Genomic DNA, 22,253 nt, shown 5'->3' with positions numbered 1-22,253 from the left:
TACTTGTTCTGATTTCAAAATGAAATAGAAGTTTTCAGAGTTAGAATTATATGTCTCGTGACTACTGCTTTTAATTATTCTAAACATGCCTGGAATTACCACGTAGACTGATATTTATCAATGCCAATATTTTTAATAGCAGGTGAGACGTGATCTCTTCTTCCCCTTCTTTCTTCCCTTGCCCAAGTCCCTGTTTTCCTGCAGATCACAGGGAACAAGCCACACCATCTCCCTCTAAGTGCACAACAATTCAGAGACAAAATACCTTTCACCACATTATGGATAGACTGGAATAGCTCTGCTGCTCTTTTCTCCCCCCTGGGACAGGAGAGGGGGAAGGTACTAACCACACCAGTGGTTTAGACAGCCCAGGAGGCATTAGCATTGACATGGGACAACTGTCAGCAACCCGTGACATTTGCTGCACCCCGAGGTGCAGGACCAAGCACTGCACTTTGCTGACCGTGCCTCGACCCCACAGACATCTGCCTGCCCGTTCCTTCTCACCAGCACTGCCCTGCTCCTGACAGCCAGGACTCACCAAGACATGAAAGAGTCCAAACGTTTTAATTTGGAGTTTTAAAGAAAAGAAGTCAGGGGAAGAACCTGTGAAGAAATTCATTTTCACCCTAGTGTTGGCTGCAACCTTGGGCTACAGGAGCAGCCATATTCCCAAGCTCTGTTCTGCAGTGCTGGAACGGAGAAAGCAGAACACCAGGCCTATGAGGTCAGATTAAACAAAATGCCATTAAAAACTTAGCTGCTGGGACAACATTAGATCAAAGCTGACCAAAGGAAAACACAGTCATAAGAGAAGTAATGGCATTAATTTAACTAAGCAATTCCTGAGCACTACAGCCTGGATAAAAGGAAGAAGTTTACCTACAAAATCCTCTCCCCCACTTCCCTGGCACTGTAACACGCTGGAATTTTGGCAGAAAGCACACTGAAGATGCTGTAACTTAGCAGGGCCTGTGCTAAGTAAGACAATCTAGGTAAGACAGTATATACAAGCAAAAAGACTAACACCACAACGTGGAAATGGAAAACGGGTGGTTCTGCCTCCAGAACCAGTATCCAGCTTTCACAGACTGCAACAGCCTTGAAGGTGCTGAACGTAACTCGCTGAACTGCAATGAAAACCCTGGCCTTATTTAAAGCTGCTCTGGTTTGTGGCAGCAGGAAAGTGGCTCCTGACCTCCCCCAGCCACGGAGGGCAAAGCACTGCTGCCTCCTCAGCTGGCAACACCTCGGGTATGTGTGAGGTGCCATGGCTACAAATTCAACATCACCAGTGGAGATGTCATAGCTGGACTTCAAAGTATTTTACCAGGCATATGTATGTACTTATCAAGACATATATATACATATCTTCAGTATCCTTGACATTTTACAATAGTGTTTATTTCCTTACTTGCAATTCACAGATTTTGTTAATCTACAGGGAATTTACACGTTCAAAATGAGCATGAGTTCTTGGGCGTAACTTCATAAAGATGACATTAGCACAACGGCATTCTTATATAAACATACACGATGCTAAGTAGGAATAAAGCATTTCCTACGGGCAGAGGAAGTCCTGTATGGCACCGAATAAGCATCGTGTGACAACCAGCAGAGAACTTAATAAAAGCAGAAGGACAGTTTGTCATGTGAAGCAGCGCCCCGTAGTGCCTGGCTGTGCTGAACACACAGAGGGAAGAGACTGGGAATCAGGTCACTGAATCTATGACCCTCCAGTTATATCAGCCCACCACTTTTGTCAGGGGAGGGGAGATAAAACAATTCCAAACCTAAAACAGCTCTAACAAGACCGTGGGATCCAGTCCACAAATGTGGACTCCTTTTCTTTCCATGAAGCTGAAGTCTGCAAGTAGTCTGTTTATTGTGACTATATATAAGTCCACCATGTGGCTTGCATCCACTGTTGTTAGGGCTCACTCGCTATATTGCAATGACAACAAACCCCAATATAAAGAATAATTCTGTTTTCACCTGGTCACTAGTGGGACATAAAATCACTTTGAGACATCATTTCATAGAGACATCTAATGAAAATTATTCCAACAGAAATGTGCAAAAAATAAGCCCAGGATTTAAAAATTCTTCCTTAATGCGAGGGAGTAGCTGTGAACAGTTCTGGAGAAGGCACACACTGTAATCAGATGCAGGCTTTTGTTATTCTGTTAGGGATGTCAGAGGCTTTTGCTGCTTTCCCTGACTCATCCTATTCCCTAGTGGATATTCTGACCCCAGTCTTGGCAAATCCAGCAGTACCAAAAAGTTCTCTCTGGAACCTCATTAATCACTCCCTTGCCGTGTGCTATCTTACCTGCAGATGTAATTCTTCTTGCAGGATTCTTGTAAATTCAGGCAGTTTGGTTTCTCCCTGTCCTCATATGAACACACAGGAACAATAGTCTGCCGTCTCCTCTCTGTACAGGCTACGTCTCGACAGGAGCAGAAGAGCATCCCGTAGCTGTGCTTTGGGGGAACTTTGTCAAAAAATAGCCGGAGGGCCTTATGACACTTCCGCTTGTTACAGATTTCATTAGACGTGCTGCTGGTGCAGGGGGTTATGTAAGCAGATCTGAACCTCTTGCAGGTATCATTTAGGTTACAAGCTTTTGCTGCATCCAAGCAATTGTTCCCCTTTGAAAGTACTGGCTCCACTAGAAAAAACAACACAACAGCAGTAAGAAACGTGTCACATTTATATTGTGTTTTGACGTTTGTGTTTATTTCATTCTGTTAATGAGATCCTGATAATATACTTGTTACATACAAAACTTTCAGTGCCAGAAACCGTAACCAGTCCTTATGTTTCTTACGGTAATGACTTAACAAGTGAACAAGAGCACAGGCATGCGTTACGATCAAAGCGCTGGCAAATAAATGACGACTACACCAGGCAGGCTGTACTTCATCTTCTTTGCAGCTGACATGCAGGATGAAAATTGGGAAAGACTTGGCCACACTTAAATGCTATTAAAATCACTGGTAAATTGGAAGGGATACATTTGGCCCACTGCACAAGAACACAGTTAGACCGTGGGCTCCTAACTCTAATTTTGGAAAGCTCTGTCATATTTTTTTTTATTTTCCTTCAACAGTAAAAATGACATTCAGTGTCTACACCAAGAAACAACATTTAAATGTAATTTGTGTACTCTGCGGAATGTAAAAGCCATGTGCCTGTTACCACAGTTTTTGAGGTCTAAAACAGCCCACAGAGACAGAAAGGCAAGCAGGTGCAGCCGCACGATTGAGAGGGCTCTGATGACACCCGCAAGGTCTGTGAGCTCCAGGATCAGACTGAGGTACTTTCGTAAGACCTATAGATACCACCTGAACCCTGAAAGCTTAATGAAGTTTACAAGCTTTGTAGATGACATAGAATTAACAAGTCACCGTGAAAGAAATACTTTAAAACCAGGAGTATCTCACTCCCTTACACACACGCATGCATATGCACACATTATGAGAAGCTCTAGGAAAAAAATAAGCTCAGATAAAAGTTAAGACTATAATTACACATTTAATTTTGCAATACATTATCCAGATATTAAAATCCAACATATGCTTTGCTTGAAAATGATGGCAACTGGCATCAGAGTACAAAATTCAATTAAGAACAATTATAAAGTTGCTTTGGATAATGGGAATGCCAACATCACAGATCCAAGAAAATACATTAATTTCCCACTGCTACAGAATTTGCAAGCTGAACAAAAGATATTCTGCAAATATTGAAAACATTGCAGCAACCACTTAGGAGGGACAGCCAAAGGTAACACATCTCCAACAAGATCTAGAGCTCTAAGCACCTCTTAAAAAAGCTTATTTTCTAGATTTTCCACCTTTTCCCAGAAACTGAGTCCAAGACCTTTGTATAACTCAGTGCCATTCCTCTTCATTCTCCTACCACTTTGCCCCTCGTTCCCTGACCAGGATGCCAACCAACCCTTTCTCTATTTTTTTTCATGGCAGGGACATTTGATGCAGTTTGGCTGACACAGCACACTGACTTACTGCATTTGCTTGAACTGCCTGTGCCTTGCATGCTAGCACACACTTAGCATTACACAAATGTATTACCTGCTACTACCCCATGCATCTCAGATGTTCAGAAACAACCCAGTGGATAAGTAAAATGCATTACATTTTTTTTTCACTCTAGTGATACGTTGTAACTACATTAATATATTTAGCATTTGTGTATTTAATACCCACACTCTGAATCCTTCCCCAGCCCAGCTTCCTGCACAACAAACTGCAAATTTCTGCTTATCTCCACATGCTACAAAATTATAATCATGCAACATTTGCCTGTAAATTAACAGCCAACCATTGCTTGTTAGTTCACGCTAAACCAGATGCAGAAGAGATGATATGGAAAATATAAACCTCTCATAAGGTTGTAACACTTTTATATAAAATGTTGCATTATATTAACATATATCTATAATCTTAACTATGAACTCTCCAAGTTATTTTCCTCTGATACAGTATACAGAATTATATGTTTGGTACAAATATAATTACTATGTAATCTGTAGGGCATATAATTATGCAATATATGAATAGTACATGCTAATTACTATGTGATTGCAGAGTAATTACATGGTTATTTGTGCCTGCGAGTCAACTGCTGAATTCCACTCTTTAAAACCAGATTCTGTGGAAGAGCTCTGAATGGGGTATAACAATGCAGACAGACATCAGCTTACTTTATTATAACGCATTCTTTAAAAAAAAAAAAAAAAAAAAAAAAAAAAAAAAAAAAAAAGATGTAATAAAGCACCTCCTTGCTAACAATCATATATATGTTTTCCAGTAAGGATACGCAGTTATGGTAAATGTTGACACAATTAAAAACAGCACTGAAAGTTATCATATCTTTCACACAACTTTTATCTAACCAATGCTTGTGTTCCTTCACATGTGAACTCTGAACATGGACCATTTTTTTTTGTTGTTGTTTTTGTTTTTCTGCTGTTGTTTTTGTTTGTTTTGTTGTTGTTGTTTGCTTGCTTGCTTGTTTTTAACTACCCCTGGCTGTAACTTGCCACTTGCCTTTTCTATTTTGATCCATAAGTCTCCAGCTATTGTTTCCGTCTTATTTATCATCACATTATAGAAGTTATTTCTACCTTTTGTAACCAAGACTAACATACAGCACATAGGAGATCTGCATCTACTGCACTTGAATTAAATGAGACTGTCTGAACTTCTCGTTAGTGCCAGCTTCCCCCAAGCTTTTAAATCATGTTTTAATGCAAAATTTACAATCCAGAATACACTTTCTGCTTTGTTTTTATTGCAAAAGTACAAAGTAATTATTCCTATGTCCTGTGGTATCTACAAACAGTTAACAACACTGAAAATATTTCTGAGGATTACTTACGCAGCAGTAATACATAAGGTCAGAATTTCACCCAGCTTCTGTTCTGCAAAGCTTAAATTATTAAGACAGGCAGAAGTTTGGCTCTTAGTAGGTACTGACTATGTTAAGAGCAAATGGATCTAATCCAGAGCTACTTTTCCTGACAGCATCCATCAGGAAAGGTCTGTGTAAGATCTTTTCCCAGTTCCCCCTCTCTTGGGGAACTTGTGTATGGACAGGGGGCAGTCAGACCAGCAGCCTAGGACAAGTGACAATCCCTGCCCACCACCATTTCCCCACCCAGAGCTCCCTCTCTCACAAGTTGTTTTGCCTTGGGCCCATGGCAGAAACCGTGCCAGACCACACAGCTCTCAGCTCCTGCCAAATCACTGCGGCCTCCCAGGTAAGCCACTTGCGGTCCATCGGTAAGCGATGCCTTGTGCCTGTGTGCGAGGCACGGGTGCCCCCCTGCCCCCGGGGGCCCAGCAGAGCAGGTCTGCAGGTGCTGGGGTGCAGCCTCTTCTCGGAAGTCACCGGCTGCTGCGAGCTGCTTTGTGGCTATGGGCACCAGCCTGCTGCAGTGCCAGGCAGAGTCATGGCACAACAGGATAGAGTGACGATGCCTAAAAACCTCCTCCTACCTGGCAGTTTGCTGTACAACGAGCCCAGAAACTCTGGGGCAGCAACAACTGGCTGAGAGATACTAACTTACCACGATAAGGATCACCAGCTCCCAGCTCTCCTACTGGGACTATAACACTTGCCTAGAAGGTGAGGTGTTTTCCTGATATATCTTACTGATGGGCCTTGTACTACAGTATAAGCTGCAACAACCTTATTATTTCTCATCCCCTGAAACCCCCCACCCATGCCCATCGTTTGTACAGCTGCAGCAGTTCTGGACTCAAGCCCCCATTGAGGCTTGGATAAAACAGCAGAAAGAAGCCAGCCAAAGTCTTTTAACCAGAGATATTTCTAAAGTTTTAATAGGGCTTCCACTGCCCTGTCTGATCTTCCTTATGATTCACTCGCTTTCACAGTCACTTTACCTTCATCTTTCATCTTTCTTGCATTTCCATTTCTATTTCATTTCTGCATTTCTACTGAGCCTTTGGCTGTCTCCTCAACTCCTGTTAACTCCATGGTGCACAAGAAGGGATTCTCAGAGGATACTGGGAGCTTATTCCTGCTCCCATTACATGGAAGCAGTGGAAGGACTATTACTTGTTCTGTAACATTCATATTAAAAAGCAAAATGGACACAGTTTTCAATTTTCTTACAGTACATAAAAAGCAATTTACTGAGGTTGTCATTAAAATTATGTCCTGGTTTCAGTTAGGACAGAGTTAATTTTCCTCCTAGTAGCTGGCAGGGTGCTATGTTTTGGATTAGGATGAGAAGAGCGCTGATAACATGCTGATGTTTTAATTGTTGCAGAGCAGTGCTTACACCAAGCCAAGGACTTCTCAGCTTCTCGCTCTGTCCTGCTAGCGAGCAGGCTGGGGGTGCAGCAGGAGCTGGGAGGGGACAGACCCAGGACAGCTGACCCAAACTGGCCAAAGGGGTATTCCATACCATCTGACGTCATGCTGAACAATATATAGGGGTGGCTAGCCGGGGTGGGGGGCCGGCTGCTCGGGGATAGGCTGGGCATCGGTCAGCGGGTGGTGAGCAACTGCATTGTGCATCACTTGTTTCGTATACGTTATTATTAGTTATACTATTATCATTATTATTATTATTATTGTTATTATTATTTTCCTGTCTTAATAAACTGTCTTTATCTCAACTCACAGGCTTCACTTTCCCGTTTCTCTCCCCCATCCCAGAGAGGGAGGGGGGAGGGTGAGCGAACAGCTGTGTGGTGTTTAGCTGCTGGCCGGGTTAAACCACAACAAATTACAATTACTATTTGCAAGTAATCAGTATTAGTAGGCTTTTTGGGGTATTTAATGCACAGAGTGCTCTAAAGAGAGAAGTAAATGTTAACTTGATGGAAGGCAAAATTGCAAAGTAATAGAGGTGACTGTATGGGTATGGGCCTACTCCAAAGCAGGTGCAGAATGTTGCATATATAGGAACAAAAACCTGAGCGGGATAAGGAGGAGGACCACAACCCAACTCTAACAAAAGTGCTGCTATGAGGTTCACCAGGGTACTTGTGCTTTTTAAGAACAGAAGACTAAAAAAATGTCGAAAACATGGGCAATACTGTCATCTGTATCTGAATGCATTCAAATAAACTTCATATAAACTTCAGCTGTACCTGAAGTCTTTCTTCAAAACACCCTGGCCTTTGTTTTTATGATTGCCCATTGGTCATCAGCCAGCATCTGGGAGACTTTGCCCTCCTTGACATCTTCCTTATTCCGAACCACTCTTCTTGTTTCCCAGAAGCGATCTCAAACCACCTCACTGTTGGGTGTTCTCAGGAAGGAGCACAGGAAACAGAGCATATTGCAAAACACCAGAGAGCGTGTGATGCTTCAGCCCAAGAATGAGAGCTCTCCCTGAGAGGCATATTGCTGGGTTCTGGCCTGGGCCCAGGAAACAGAGTTATTTCTCTTACAAAAGCAGTGACTGGAAACCAGGACTCCCTCCCTGAAGATGACTGCCTTAATTACAAGTCTGCAGAGGCATGACCCCACTTGTATTTTCTTCGTGTAATCCCTTATAAAACAATGTGATCCTTTCTATAGCACAATTCCTCCTCTTCTTTCCAGCCCAACCTGCTGCCTTGCCCATAGGGTACTCTCCAAGGCTTTGTGAAAACCTGTAGAGAAGAGCCCAGACCTCCTGACTGCTCAAAGACTGTTCTGATCATTACCTCAACGAATAAAGCACCATAATTTCTTCTGCTAGGTGCCCTCTAACAGAAGGCTCAGGCCTGCTCACTTCTTCCAGAGAGGCTCTCTGTTCGCAGGAGCAGACACTGACTGCTGTGTAGACAGATGCACCTGGTGCCTGAAGCTGCAAATCCAAGGACTTCCAACAAATGGCAGTTTCTGTATTTCCTATTGTCGATCTAGACATATATTGTGCAGGAGTTTTGTTGTTGTGGTGGTGTGTGTTGTGTTGTTTTTTTTTGTTTGTTTGTTTTTTAATACAGAATTTCCTCTGAACTTTGTAAGGATTTTGCGCATACCATCTGGATTTTAGATCTGCCCAGAAGCAGGAGCTCCCGACTTTTATGCGTGTAAATCCATCACTTGGTCTGTTTCTGTATGTTTAATTATAAGAGGGCCACATGCCCCGTGTGCTGTGTTTTGCACTGTCCCACTTCGCCACTGGATCTGGGCTCTCATGCTTGGCAAGATTCCTGTCTCCATTTAGAGTTAGGTCCTGCTACCTTTAGTTGACCATTTGCTGGTGCATTTAGCAGACATTGCAGATAAAACTGCAAGAGAAAACCGCTATGCTGGATACATGCTGATGAAACAGGGGAGAAACAATGTCTTAATGTTTCCTTTGGTACTTTCAGTCTTCCCTGGGAAGGAATGGGGAAAGGCCAAGCAGATAACTCCATGGTGGATGAAGTGGAGGTACATCTACTCCAACCTACAGATTATGAAAGAGGAGAGTCCTGTAAACCTGTAATGAACTGATTTAAATTTTCGTTCCATGAGAGCAGGGAGAGGAAACCCTACTCCCCATTGTCAATAATATTGTGGTCTGCTGCTTAAATTCTTTCTGTCTTCACTCACACAAATATCCTGATCACCTTTCATTTCTACCACAAATTTAATGAAAGGTTAAGCCAGGATTCCTAATTGTCCATGTGGTACTGAGGATGACAGCTTTGCTTTATATTCATGCCAGCAGAGTTAAATCAATTTTATTCACTGGAGTTATTCTGATTTTTCAATAATCTAAGTTACAAGAATTTGGCACTTTAATGACACTTTCACTTGCGTCCAAAGTATCTCACACAGAAAGCAGAAATGTATGAATAAAATCAGAGGCTGCTAAACAAAGAAAAATCTCAAAGAAAAATTTACTGTTGTAAACTGATCCACTCACTGATTCTCACATTACTGCACCAAGGATTTCAGTTCTACCCTAAAGAGTTGTATGGTGTAAAGGTCATTTTAATGTACCTACACTGCACTAGCATTAGGGATGGATTATGCATGACTGGAACCATATACAGAATATATTTCTTTTCTGGAGGAGAGATCTCCAGTCATTCCATATACAATTCATGCTCTGTATTAAGTCAGAGGCTGGTTTTGTGATGGGGAAGGCTATCACCACGGTTTCAGCTGAGTTCTTCTAATTAATTTCCCCTTGAAATATTCACAATGGAACTGTTACTGCATATGCTCTCATGTTATACTGTGCAGTATTTTATTATTAGCCGAACAGTAAGTCAACAGAATTGGGAAGGAACTAGCACACATGGAAATACAGAATAAAACTGTGAAAATATTCAAACCTACACGGTTGCCATGAGAAGTGATTTACTGCATGCAAGTTCTCAAGACACAGTGAGGGACTGTTTACCAAAGTCATGCCAATTTACAGGGTAACTTTCAGCATTTCTTTTTATTACTGCAGAATTGAATTCACAACTTGTTTCCTCTTTTCCTCAGACTTGATTAATTACTGTGTTAACATAACTACTATTCTCCTCCTTATAATGGGCTCCCTCTAAAGTGCTGCCCCAGCAAAATAAGCCAGGAGAAAGCTTCTAGCTCTTTGCTCTAGCACTGCAATCCTTCCTAATCTCACTATTTTTCAAATTTATGTTCCATTCCAATAAAGCTTGTGTGAATATTATAGAAAATCAGATAATACAAGGTTATGACCCTTGTAATTGATCCTTCAAGGTTCTTTTTGCCTTTTTCCAGTTGACATGGTAAAAATTACATTTAAATGTGCTTGTTGACACTTGAGAATTCACTTCGTTGGTCATATACACTGTTTCAGAGAGATCACATTACATAATGATGTATTTCTAGTGCTTTATTTCTTCTATACCTAAAACCCCATTAAGCTGTAAGCAAACCTCCCCTGGGGCTGTAAAACTACAAGTACCAAGGGGGCAATGCTCCCCTCCTGTTCAGTGCGAGAGTAGATGGAGAGTATTATATCAGGATACAGGGTTAAACATTAGCTGCTATTTTAAAATATCTTCAGAAAGTAGCTTAAAATCAGAAGTTAAAAATCCTTTTATAGAAAAATACAGACATTAATGAACGCAGACCATGTATGCACAGACTAGAAATCAGTTATCTGTAGCAATGGTTTCTGTATCACATGACCACTGGAATAAAGTGATTAATTGGACTGTCTGAGTAAATGCCATCATTACACTTTTAATTAACCTTTTCAACCTCTTGCACCTTTTAGCTTTGTTATACATTAGATTTTTGCAGTTTTCCAGTTATTACGCTTGACTAAGCTTAAAACAATGCTAAGTTCCGTTAGAAAGATAAGAAAAAACAATTCAAACAGCTCTTACTGTTCCTAATAAGAAAATACCAATGATACTGTCATCATAAGGGTAGCTATAAATCAGACAGAGGACAGACATTCTGAACTTTGTGGCTACATTCCCACCTAATTTTTGTTTTGGCAGCACACTGTTATTTAATGGCTCTGGCTACCAGGAAACTAGCTTTTGAAAATTCTTTCTCAACCTAGTTATAATTACTCCATATAAATCATACAATGATCAATTATAATAATCTTAGGTTCATCCATTATTTAAACTTAGCATTTGAATCTACACAGCAGGAGCGCAGGAAATTCCAAAGTCTTCTCTCTGCTCACTAACAACTGCTTTATTCTTGAAGTAATGCCAGTTACAGAGAAGAAGGGGCCAGATATGCTCTTAGCTATGACATCAAAACCTGAAATAACCGCACATTTCAGATGAGGAAAGGTTTTTGGCCCCAAATATAATATTTTTTTCCAACCACACTAGCTTCCTGTTGTTGAAGATAAAGTCACCATCAGATTTTGCCTTCTTTACACCACTGCACCAAATCAGAGTTCTTCTACAATTATATACACTGCGAGCACAGTATATTCTTACATAAAGACAGCCTAGATCTTTCATATGTATGTGCATGCAGACACATTTATATACTCATGTATATGTACATAAAATATTTCAATACTATTTGGCTTTGTGTTCCATTTCAGAAGAAAGCTACATGCACATTTATTAGTAAGTATAAGAAAAAAATCCAAATGTTTTTGTCTAGCTTAAGGCTGATTCTAAGATACCTGAACTCAATGTGACTGGAAAGTCTGATGGAAGGGGGAAAGATCCTAAAAGGAAATGAACCTTCACAAAGGTCCAAGCCAAACTTTCAAACATTTTTCAGAAAAAAAGAAAAAAAAAAAAACACTTTAAAACTGGATTTCAGATTAGCAACAGGAAATTTTAGACATATCATTTCAATAAAATAACTATATATTTTTTGACCATATAAAATACTAAGTTCCTGATCATTACTTTCCTGTAACTTGTCCTATTTCAGTTTCACCCATAAAATTTGCTATAAAATGTAAATATAGGGGCTATTTTGAGGTTTAGTATTTTTAAATTTTCCAACACATTTTTTAGTGTTCCAACTACATGCCAAGAATTGCTTTGTCAATAAAGCTGTATATTCGACTTTTACTTTCTTCATTAAACAATAAAGCTGTTAAAATATGGGAAATGAACACAAATCACATACAAAACCACACTATCTCAACATCAAAAGAAAGAGTAGTAGGTAATCCAAAGGGAAAGGGGTCAGAGATGGGAATGTGAATATTGTCTGGCACAACAGGAAAAGGACTGAAAACCTTCAGTTAGAACTATAAATGTACAAAAAATGTACAAATACTGATGCTGTTTTAGACATAACCTAGTCCATAGGACCTAAGGCGATGATGCACAAGTGCTGAGGGATCTGGCCAATGTCACTGTGAGGCTGACCTCCTGCTCATAAGGTCTTGGCAATCACGAGAACTCCCTGATGACTGGAGTAAAGCAAATGCCATGAATACTTTTGAGAAAGGCAAACAGGTGGATACATGGAATAATAGGTGGGTCAGCCTAACTTCAGCTGTAGGGATGACTACGGAGCAAGCCCTCCTTGAAACCGTATCCACGTGCATGAAGGACAGGAAGGCGATTTAGACCAGTCAGCATGGATTTACCAAAGTCAAACCAGGCCTGAGTGCCTTCAACACCTAGATGACTGGTTCAGTGGACAGAGGGAGAGTGACATGTCTATTTATATTGACACGTCTTTCAATACAATCTCCCATATTATCCTTAAAGCTAAATTGGAAAAATATAATTTGAATACAAAAACTACACGGTGGGTGGAAATTGGCCCTCCTTTGAGCAGGGCCGGGATGACCTCAAAAGGTCTTTTCCCACCTCAACCGTTTGCCTAATCTGTGATCCAACCTGTTTTTCAGTAACTCCACAGCCCCTCTAGATAGCTATCCGGTACCTTCCTTTAATTTTTTTTCCTGATATCTAATCTAGCTATCACTTTCTGAAACACTATACCAGTTTCTTTCTTAATTTTACTTCTACCCTCTTAGCATTGGCTTTTTAACTTCTTGAAGACTGTCACTCTCCCATCACTTCACTCCTAAGCTATTCCTCCTCAATCTATTCAATCTTTCTTCAAAAATCATGGTATCTAGGTAACTAAACTTATTCTGTTTTATTCTTAGATTTGGTATAAAATGGAGACTACCAACAAATCCATTCACGAAGAGCTACCATACTAGTTGTACTCAGGAGATAGCTACAGACAGACAAAACCTGTTAATTCAAGAGTTGCTGAAGCGTAACTTACTCCAGCCTCAGGCAATACCAGCATAGGTAGGGACGGTTTACACGCATTGAATGTCTACTGCAGGAGTATATATTAGCTTATCTACAACAGCAGCTTGCTCCTGGTGGCTATAACCTGAAAAAAAAAGAGTCAAAGTACATAAAACCCTAGTAGAAAAATTATTCTGCTTATTCTACAGTATTATTCTTTCAGAAGGAAAATCAAGAGAGGACAGAGGACAGGGGAAGTGATTGTGAAACGAATCTGACAACAGCAGCTGATGGGCTAAATCAGAAAACATTTGAAAGCAGAGAGTGGGGAAAAGACACTCTCTTTGGCATGCATAACAAGAGAAAAGCTCTACCTTCTCTAAAACTCTCCCGCAACTTCTGTCAGGTAGACATATATGTCTCTGTGGTCATGACCAAAGTACCTTAGCACAAGTAAAATACGAGACTAAAATCACTGTGAAAGCAGCAGTAACAGAAACAGGGCAGATGCTCAATTAGTGACAGCAGCAGTAGGGGTGGGACAAAGGTTGCCATCATGGCAGCAGAGAGAGCAATAGAGTCAGCAAAAAGCAAGAGTCACAGCAGCTGTGGGGGCACCAAATCACCCCCCTTTCCCTGCTGCTACTGGAAACCATTTGGGGCAGTTATCTGTCCGATCTACCAAACAATAACAACCTCATCCCGTTAATCCACCACCAGCTGCTCTTCTTTTCTCTCAGTTGGTCCCGATGCAATCCTCTTGAATACAAATAAATGCACCACAATGGGAAGAGAGCAACCCAGGTAACCCTTGCCAATTCATGGGTTTGCTGTGGATCAGCTTCAGGAAGCTTACATAAGCTGCAGTCACTGTGCTGCTGCTCACTTTGTCTTAAGACTCATTGCTGGGACTTCAAAAGCCAATGATCAAGGAGAAGTGTGCATTGAGGCAGGTGCACTTAATGGAACAGAGGAAATAGGATACTTTGGAAATAAGTAACTTAAATGACACTGCCTTACAGATTTAATAATGTTAATGATGGTCACTGTCCTACTGTGTGTGCAGAAGATAAACCAGTACAAAGTGAAGTTAAGGCAGCTGTGCATGATGTATGTCACTTACCTACATGCAACTGGGGGTTTATTAACTTGAAATCACTATGTTATTTAATAAATTAGACCACAGCGGTCCCTTCTGTCTACTCTAGATCCCTTGCCCTTCCATTTATGCCACATACGGTGTGTGACACCCAGCTCCCTTCTGTTTTGCCTTCAGTGTTCCGCCTTTCCCCCCATTCTCTGCTGAATTCTCCAGCTAAGCTACTCTGATTTGCCTTTATAATCTATTACAAATGTCTAATTTCTCTTTTTTTTTTCTTTTTTCATATGTAAAAACTTAGTTCTTCCTGGAAAAAAAAAAAAAAAAGGAAAGCAGGAAATCAAATTATTTTAACTTTAACTTCATAGCACTCATGCCTCTTTCTTTAGGTGCTGCCCCCATGCCTCAGTTGTCTGTTGCTTAGTGTCTGGTCCAAAGCCCACTGAACACAGTGCTTCAACATCCATTTGCTTCAATAAACTTGATGAAGATTCAATAAACTCTGGATCCAGGTTTTACGCCCCAATTTAGCCTGTCCTTTAGACCCATTTAAATCAACTTAAGCATTTGATTAACTGCTATCAGGAGCTGGGCATCAGCTTACACTCTCCTTGGCTCCATTCTTAACTCTAAAATACACGTGGAATACATGGGCTTTTATTTAGTGTACATGTTTACAAGTGTGTGAATGTTAATGTACAAAGGAGTAAAAAAATAACTGAAAGAGAAAAATAGTGCTGTACAAAAATTAATTCAACGTTCAAGCACTAAAGTAAAATGAATGTCCTCTGAACTAGTCAGGACTTAGTCTAAGTCAAATGACAACATCATTTACATTTAAATAGTCTATTTTATTCAGAGTCATTTCATACACACACGTATAGACATGTGCACGCTAATGCTGGGACACTTGTGCTGTATTGATTTAAATGGATGGTTGCGAAATCGTAATTCACCTGTATTAACAATATTAATTACATTCCTTTCACTGTGGGTGCAACCAGTACGATGTTGCTGAGACAGCAATTGTACAGTGTACAATATTTGTACAGCAGTAGAGTCACTCCTCTGGTATATACCACAGCACATTGGTCAATACACAACGTGGTAACAGAGACTACAACTCCCTGAACCTCCTTGCATAAGCACAGCTCTAGTTTATGACAGTTGCTCTGACCTTCTGAGTGTCACTGAAGCCAGGGGTGCAGGATGGGTGAGCTCTGCCTACAGAGCTGTGGTATTGTTAATTTCTCTCTCCAAACATCAATACTCAGCCAGACTGAGCAGAAAACTTCAGTGAATTTCAGTTCCCCATTTTTTGTACTCTTTTTTCCTTGACCAATGAAATCAATACTACTGAGGAAAATCCTGGCAGATGGTACAAGTACTGAGAAACTGTCTCTCTCATAAACAGGCTGAGGAAGATTTTTTTCTCAGTCCTGTTGAGAGAATAACAGCATCCTATGCAGGTATGTTCTTTGTTTCCAAGTGCATTTACACACATCTTCATCCCCATGAAAAACAACAACAAAAAAGAGTTTGCTCATATACCTATAGATTAGTGTCAATACTAGTATTTTTGCTTTTGAATATAGTTACAAACGCATATATTTGATTAAACAAATAGTACTCAAATTAAAGCCTGTGATGTTAGCTCAAGCTGCATCATGAAGCAGTGATATTCTAAAATTTTTGTGTGGTCTGAGAAAAAAATGCCCCAACCCCCAGAAAAAGCACAAAATGCAAAATTATTGAGGAGAGACCAGAATCTCCAAATTCACTACATATTGGATACCAGCAAGCACATGAGGTGCAGAATGTGCATTTCTCCATCAGCTGCAACTCTTGAACTCCAAGGCCTTCACATAATTCTGATGCTTTCACACATCCAAGTAAGTGTATATCTAACACAATGCTATAGTTTCCTCTGTAATTCAAGAACATGAAGAAAAAAAAAATTAAGAATGTTACTGAAATCAACAACAAAATGTCAAATAAAATGAATCATGATTAGCTGCTAAAGCCAAAATGACGGAGAAAGGAGAAATACCCACAGTACCACAGTGCACCAATAAATAAATACGGTACAAAAGTCCCACAGATTTGACATTAGAAGAACAAAACTATCCATCAATGTCTTGGCACAGATCGATCAAACAGAATGCTACTGCCGAAAACCTAATAGTATGATGGTAATAATGTAGCCATAAAACCTCTACTCTGTAATTGACTGCTTCCACTTCAAGCTAACATGTCTAAAAGAGTGACTAATGTTCACCTTAAGATTTCACTTGCATTGAATGACAATCAGCTACACCTCACACTATTCTCTGTAGATTGCTTATGCTGGATAATTGTCGAGGGACATGAGCCAGAGGGGAAATAGTCTACTTAAATACAGAAATTTATATGAAGAATGGTATGGTACTCTCAAAGGAAAATATATTTTCACATCTGATTGCAAAATATAATGCAATACTCTACTTCAACCAATACATTTCCTTCTAAAGCAGAAGCATCAGTAGTGACTCCACAAATGGTCACAACAGGTTTTATATTTCAAATAGATATTTAAACAAAATATAAAAAATACCAAAATTGCAGCCCGTATTCTTTGAGTAGAGAACATATTTCTGAGAATTTACAGGCAGATTATAGGCTTTGGTCAGATTTTCCTCTGGTAGAGAGGGAAATAATGGAATTTCACTGAAAGTCAATAGAGTTAATTAGTGTTATAAAACCAAACAGAGCTATACACTCCAATGACATGATCTGTCCTTACAACTTACTTTTGTGATCTTACAGAGCAGACTATCTTAAAAATAGTATTAGACAACACACAGTTTATTTAGTTTTAATTCAGGATCCTAAAATGAAATTAAGCACATTTTTGTACTTTCCTGAATAAAAAGAAATTGAAAAATTGAAGAATGAGTTTTGTTTTTAATTTTTTGAGGCCAGAATAAGAAATACAAATTTGCTTTGTAAGTTTCACTGCATAAAAAAAAATATATTTATAATTAAAATGTTTGGAACTCTCTAATGGTCCTTGAGTGTAAGTCAGATTGCTCTGTCGCCTTTGATATATACTTAAAGGTAATTGGCTAGTCTTAGTGATGTATTTTTAAAGAGCTGCCTATTGATTAATAATGTTTCAGTATTAATATAACCACTTTGTGTGGATCAAGAAACGTCAATAGCAGAAACCCATATTTATCCACAAATTAACTAGATATAGATCTGTTGTTTTAAGCCAAATGGGGTGCATCCACTCAGTATTTTGCAAAAGGAATGAGATAACTGTAACAGTCAAGATTAAAGCAAAACTTGTTTTTATATTTTAGCTGCATACAATGGATAAAGTTCATGCTTTTATGCTATTGCATAAATAAAAAATTCAAAAGCAAAACTCCCACCTGTGGGAATCTGAGACACAGTAGCTTTGTATTTTGGGGCCCTCTGCGCCAATGCTAGACAAAATGAAATGTATGTAATGTACAACAGAGGTGTGTTTTATTTTTATTTTTTATTTTTTTTGTAATCTGGTTAAAATGGATTAGGCCAGTAAATGACCTCGTAATCTGACCCATATAGCCAGAGCTCTCACACTCATACTCATCTCACTGTCACCCAACAGGCTCACAGAAGTCTGCTGATTTAAAGAGATATTTGAAAATAATACTCTGGCCTACATGTGGTGAGTCACTACAAAAATATATAATTGAACATGAAAAGCAGTTTGCCGATGAAAGTTCTCTATTTGAGAGTATAAAGTATACTGTACATACATACTGTGTATGTAAATGCGTGAGCAAAAAATTAGCATTTTAAGTTCCAGATGAAATGCCAGAAAAAAGTGTTGTGACCTCTTCCTGCTAATGCTAATGCAACAAATTTAGGAAAACCCCTTCGTCAAATATTTTACTAAGCAGTTCAAACCGGTATCGTGCTATGAAATCTTAACAAGATCAGAGAAATTCAAGGCTGGAAGAGACTGTAACAGCTATCGAGTTCATCCTCCTGTGGCAAGCCAAACAGAGCCCATCTTTTGCAAAATATTTGTCTCTGTACCCCAGTGGAGGGATGCTACAGCCTCCAGGGTATTACGTCCAGTGCCTAGTTATTCTTAAAGTTAGATTTCTTTTCCTTAATATCTAACCTAAACATCACATACTACAATTCAGACCAATTGACAATTACCCTGTCACAGAGGATATTAGACTGCTTTGACATTTGTTCTTAATGAATCCACACTGACCCTCCTTATCACCTTACATCCCCTGGATGCTTTTAAATCAATTTTTTTTAATACTCTGTTCTACCATCTTCCCACACACTGACTTTGGGAACTGGATTATAATTCCCTGAGCCATCCCTTTTACTAGGTTTATTTTATTGACGGTGTGTATATATATATATTTATTTATCCATTTGTTTGTTTATTTAATAAGATAGGTACTATGTTAGTTTTTCCCCAGTCCACTGGGACATTCTTTTTCTTCTCTGAGTTCTCAAATTTAATTATTAATGGTTTAGCGACAGCTTCAGCTTGTTCAAGTACTCTAAAGTGAATTTTATCAAGCATTTGGAGCATTTTCAGGCCATCAGAAGAAAAAAAAACACTAATATTTCTTGTGTGTTTTTCTTTCTTTCTAATTAAGAAACAGTTGAACTTGAAAACAAAAAGGAAACGTTAGTCTTTAACATTTTTTCTGTGACATGTCATGTGGTAACACATTGTATGTTACAGGCCAAGCATCTTAAAACTGTGCCTAAATTGCTTGCCAAGTTGTGTTGAATACTTTTCAGACAATCTTTAATCAGTAGAGAATAGTATTTATTAGAATTAGCAATCTCTCTTTTCACCTCCAATGCGTACAGACCATCAAGGAATAAATAGACACAGGAGGAGAGGCCTAAGGCATGGGCAGTCTTTGGTTGTTTTCTGCTACTCTGGAGAATGAAACAAACTTCCACCTCAACTGAGAAGCTAAGAGAAACTTCTGGTGACTTTGTGTAACCAGAGTGGTGAAGAAAAGTAGACACATTCTGATAAATTCTGAAACAAACTCTGAAACGGAGGAAATTTGGCCAAAATTTTATTACTATTCTGTTTCAGGTGTGATTGAACACACAAGTAGATAGCCTTTCCATGCAAATTAACTAAAGCCACCTATGGCAAAAATGGGACCTTCCAACATGCACTCATCTAGAGAGCTTCGAAGCCCCAAGCTGTGATCAAACTGTCCTTATTCAGAAGAGACCACGAAGTCACCAGATTAGGACTACCTACCCACCATCAGCTACCCCATCACCCTCTTAAACTTGTACTGAACCTCCAGAAGGAATAAAACAAGGACCTCTTGAATCTCAAATGCATGAAATAGATTCTCTCTCTTTGTATTTTCCTGAGCAAGATGCTGGAATCTGTCTTAACCTCTCCCCTGGTCAGCATACAGTCAACCTACTTGAGCTAGGACAAGAGTGACAAAAGCTACAGCTACAGGGAACGTGATACTGCTAAAGAAACACAGCAAATCCAAAAGGAGTCTTAGCAACGGGAAACAAGACAGAACAAGTAAAATTACTCACTGCCCACAGTGATCACAGTATCTGATCTACTGGTAGTACAGCGAAGATGGTCATGACCTACAGTGCTACACGGCTGCGGATCCAGCAAGTCAAGGATTTGTGTGCTTTGCAATTAGTCCAGCAAGGAACTTTTTCACACCACCAGTTCTCAACGAAACCAAATGATTTATTGAGCCTTACAAATAATGTCTCTTCTACTTGTTCAGGAAAGTGTGTCAAAACCAACTGAACTAGAGTAGCTAATCATCATCTCAACTATCTATGGAAAATCTTCCTATACACAATGGAGATATTGTCCTGGATGAAGCATTTTGTCCTTTAATAATCGGTAATTCTTTCAAATGCAAATTAAAGTCTTGGAATAGAGCTACTATATTAGAATGATCCTTCAGAGTTCCCACCTCCTCAGAGTTTGTAAAAGCTTAGAATAAGCTCAATAACAGGGTATCTACTCCACATCATGATTTCATCCATGCCACCGTGATCTCACAGGCTTTCTGAAGCAGTAAGAGGAAGAAGGGGAAAGTAAAGTAAGCAAAATACATTACAATCCACAATCTACTGGGGGTTTGCATGTTCTAAAGTTGCAGCTACTGCAGAAAAGAGATAGGGATTGGCTGCTTCAACAGAAACATAACTTTCATAAAATTTCCTTATTTTATTTGTTTCCTAAGTATAATTCTAAGGTGATTTTTGCCTTTTTTTTTTTTTGAAAATTAAATAATCAACTTCGCTGGTTTTCGTCATCCAAATAATTCTGTAATTCTCATTATTGATTGGACTGTTGCTCTAAAAGCTCGGCTCATATGTAGAGGTTGTTACAGATGAAATGCTGCAATGTAAGTTGTGAAGATGCAACATGGCACTATATCAAAAGTTTAACGTTTTCCCACTTTCTTTTAGCCAATCTCACAGGTGCTTTATATTTTGCTATAATCACAATTGCTATAATATTTTTATATAATGAATAATTCTAAGTCACAATGACCCACCCAAGTCCCCAACAAGCTAAGCAGATGCGTAAGAGGCAATTCAGAAAACAAGCAGTAACACTAAAAAAAAAAAAAAGAAGCCATTAAGCATGCAGAGAAAGCTTTTACTAGGGCAAAGAGATAGGTCAAGTTGTGCAAAAAAAAAGGAAATATAAGGAGCAGTTTAATGGCTTTAAATGCATCAGTAATTTTAAAGCATTTTCTTTTTCTTTGTCTCCCTCTCCCTCTCTTTTTTTTTTATACATAGTGAAAGGAGGTACTCAGTACCTAAAAGCTACTATATTTACTACTGGACAAATGAGTGACCGCTGTTTACTATGACAAAATCCAGATCCTGGGTCCATGACAAAAAATTACTATCTACTAGAAATCAATGATCCAAAAGGCTTTCATATATTTAAAATTTATTTTTTTCTGAATTTTCATCCAAGATTCCTCGTTGTCATTTTTGAGAAATTGCAGCAAATTAATAAGGAACTCTATCCATGGTTGAAAATATTTTTGTATAACAATGAAGTCATTACTCTTTTTATTTCTGTAAATTCCATGAGAGTGAGAAGTAGAAGCACCATAAAAATCTTTTTCATAACAGTTGATTAGAAAATATGGCCCGCAGAAAGTCTAGCTCTCTTCGCACTTTGCACATTAAGAATCCAAATACGTTAACAAAGCTGGGATTTTAACCCCCCACAGCTTTAACACAAAGAAGCACATTAATAAGATACAATTTAGATTTGCATTTTTTAATAAGCAAGGGGATCAAAGAAAATATGAATGCTGAAGGGATGTTAAATCATGTGCAAATTCAAACATCAAGGTATAGTACAGAATGAAGACACATTTGCTCCAAATAAGAGCAGCACAGTTTTCCACAAGTTGTGGTGAACAAATTGTTCCTTGTGAACTGTTTGCTGTTCTCTGGGAGAGAAGCAGATGCATCTAAGTTGCACCAAATATTTCAGGGACTTGCATAATGCTAATGGTTGATGGCAAATCAGCAGGGATGGTGGAGGACCAGCAATGAAAGGATTAATCTTTCTAATAACCTCGTGCTGTTCTCATTAAAGACTTTGGTCTGTTTCTACATGAGAATATGAATATCCTGAACTACCATCTATTTTCATTCAGACATCAGGATGTGATAGATCATTAAGGAGGCCACAGCGCTGAAATCTACTGGGAGTAGCCCTTAGTACTGGCATACCAACTACAGTGGACTGGTGAAAAAGACTGCTGCTGACCTGCCATTAAAAGGAGCTATGTAAGCGCATCTTCACACTGCACGAGGCAGCTGTCCTACCTCCCGAATGGCAGAATGCAAATCAGTACCAGCGCTTCTGGTGTTTGTACGTATTTAGGACAGCTGACAGGTACATTAAGGGGAATATGATTGTTGA

At 39.3% G+C, this 22,253-nt stretch overlaps 1 protein-coding gene across 1 annotated transcript in view; it reads right to left on the bottom strand.

Annotated features, from left to right (window-relative positions):
• Positions 1-22,253, bottom strand: part of GFRA1 (GDNF family receptor alpha 1) — a 142,511-nt gene that overhangs the window by 51,345 nt on the left and 68,913 nt on the right. The window contains exon 4 of the mRNA XM_035547697.2: positions 2,333-2,672. Coding sequence (XP_035403590.1) covers positions 2,333-2,672 — 340 coding nt within the window. The remainder of the gene's footprint in view (positions 1-2,332; positions 2,673-22,253) is intronic.

Source organism: Cygnus atratus, chromosome 7 (genome assembly GCF_013377495.2).
Source record: "Cygnus atratus isolate AKBS03 ecotype Queensland, Australia chromosome 7, CAtr_DNAZoo_HiC_assembly, whole genome shotgun sequence".
NCBI lineage: Eukaryota > Metazoa > Chordata > Aves > Anseriformes > Anatidae > Cygnus > Cygnus atratus.
Note: the sequence above shows the minus strand (reverse complement) of the source record. Positions and strands in the feature narration are given on the sequence as shown.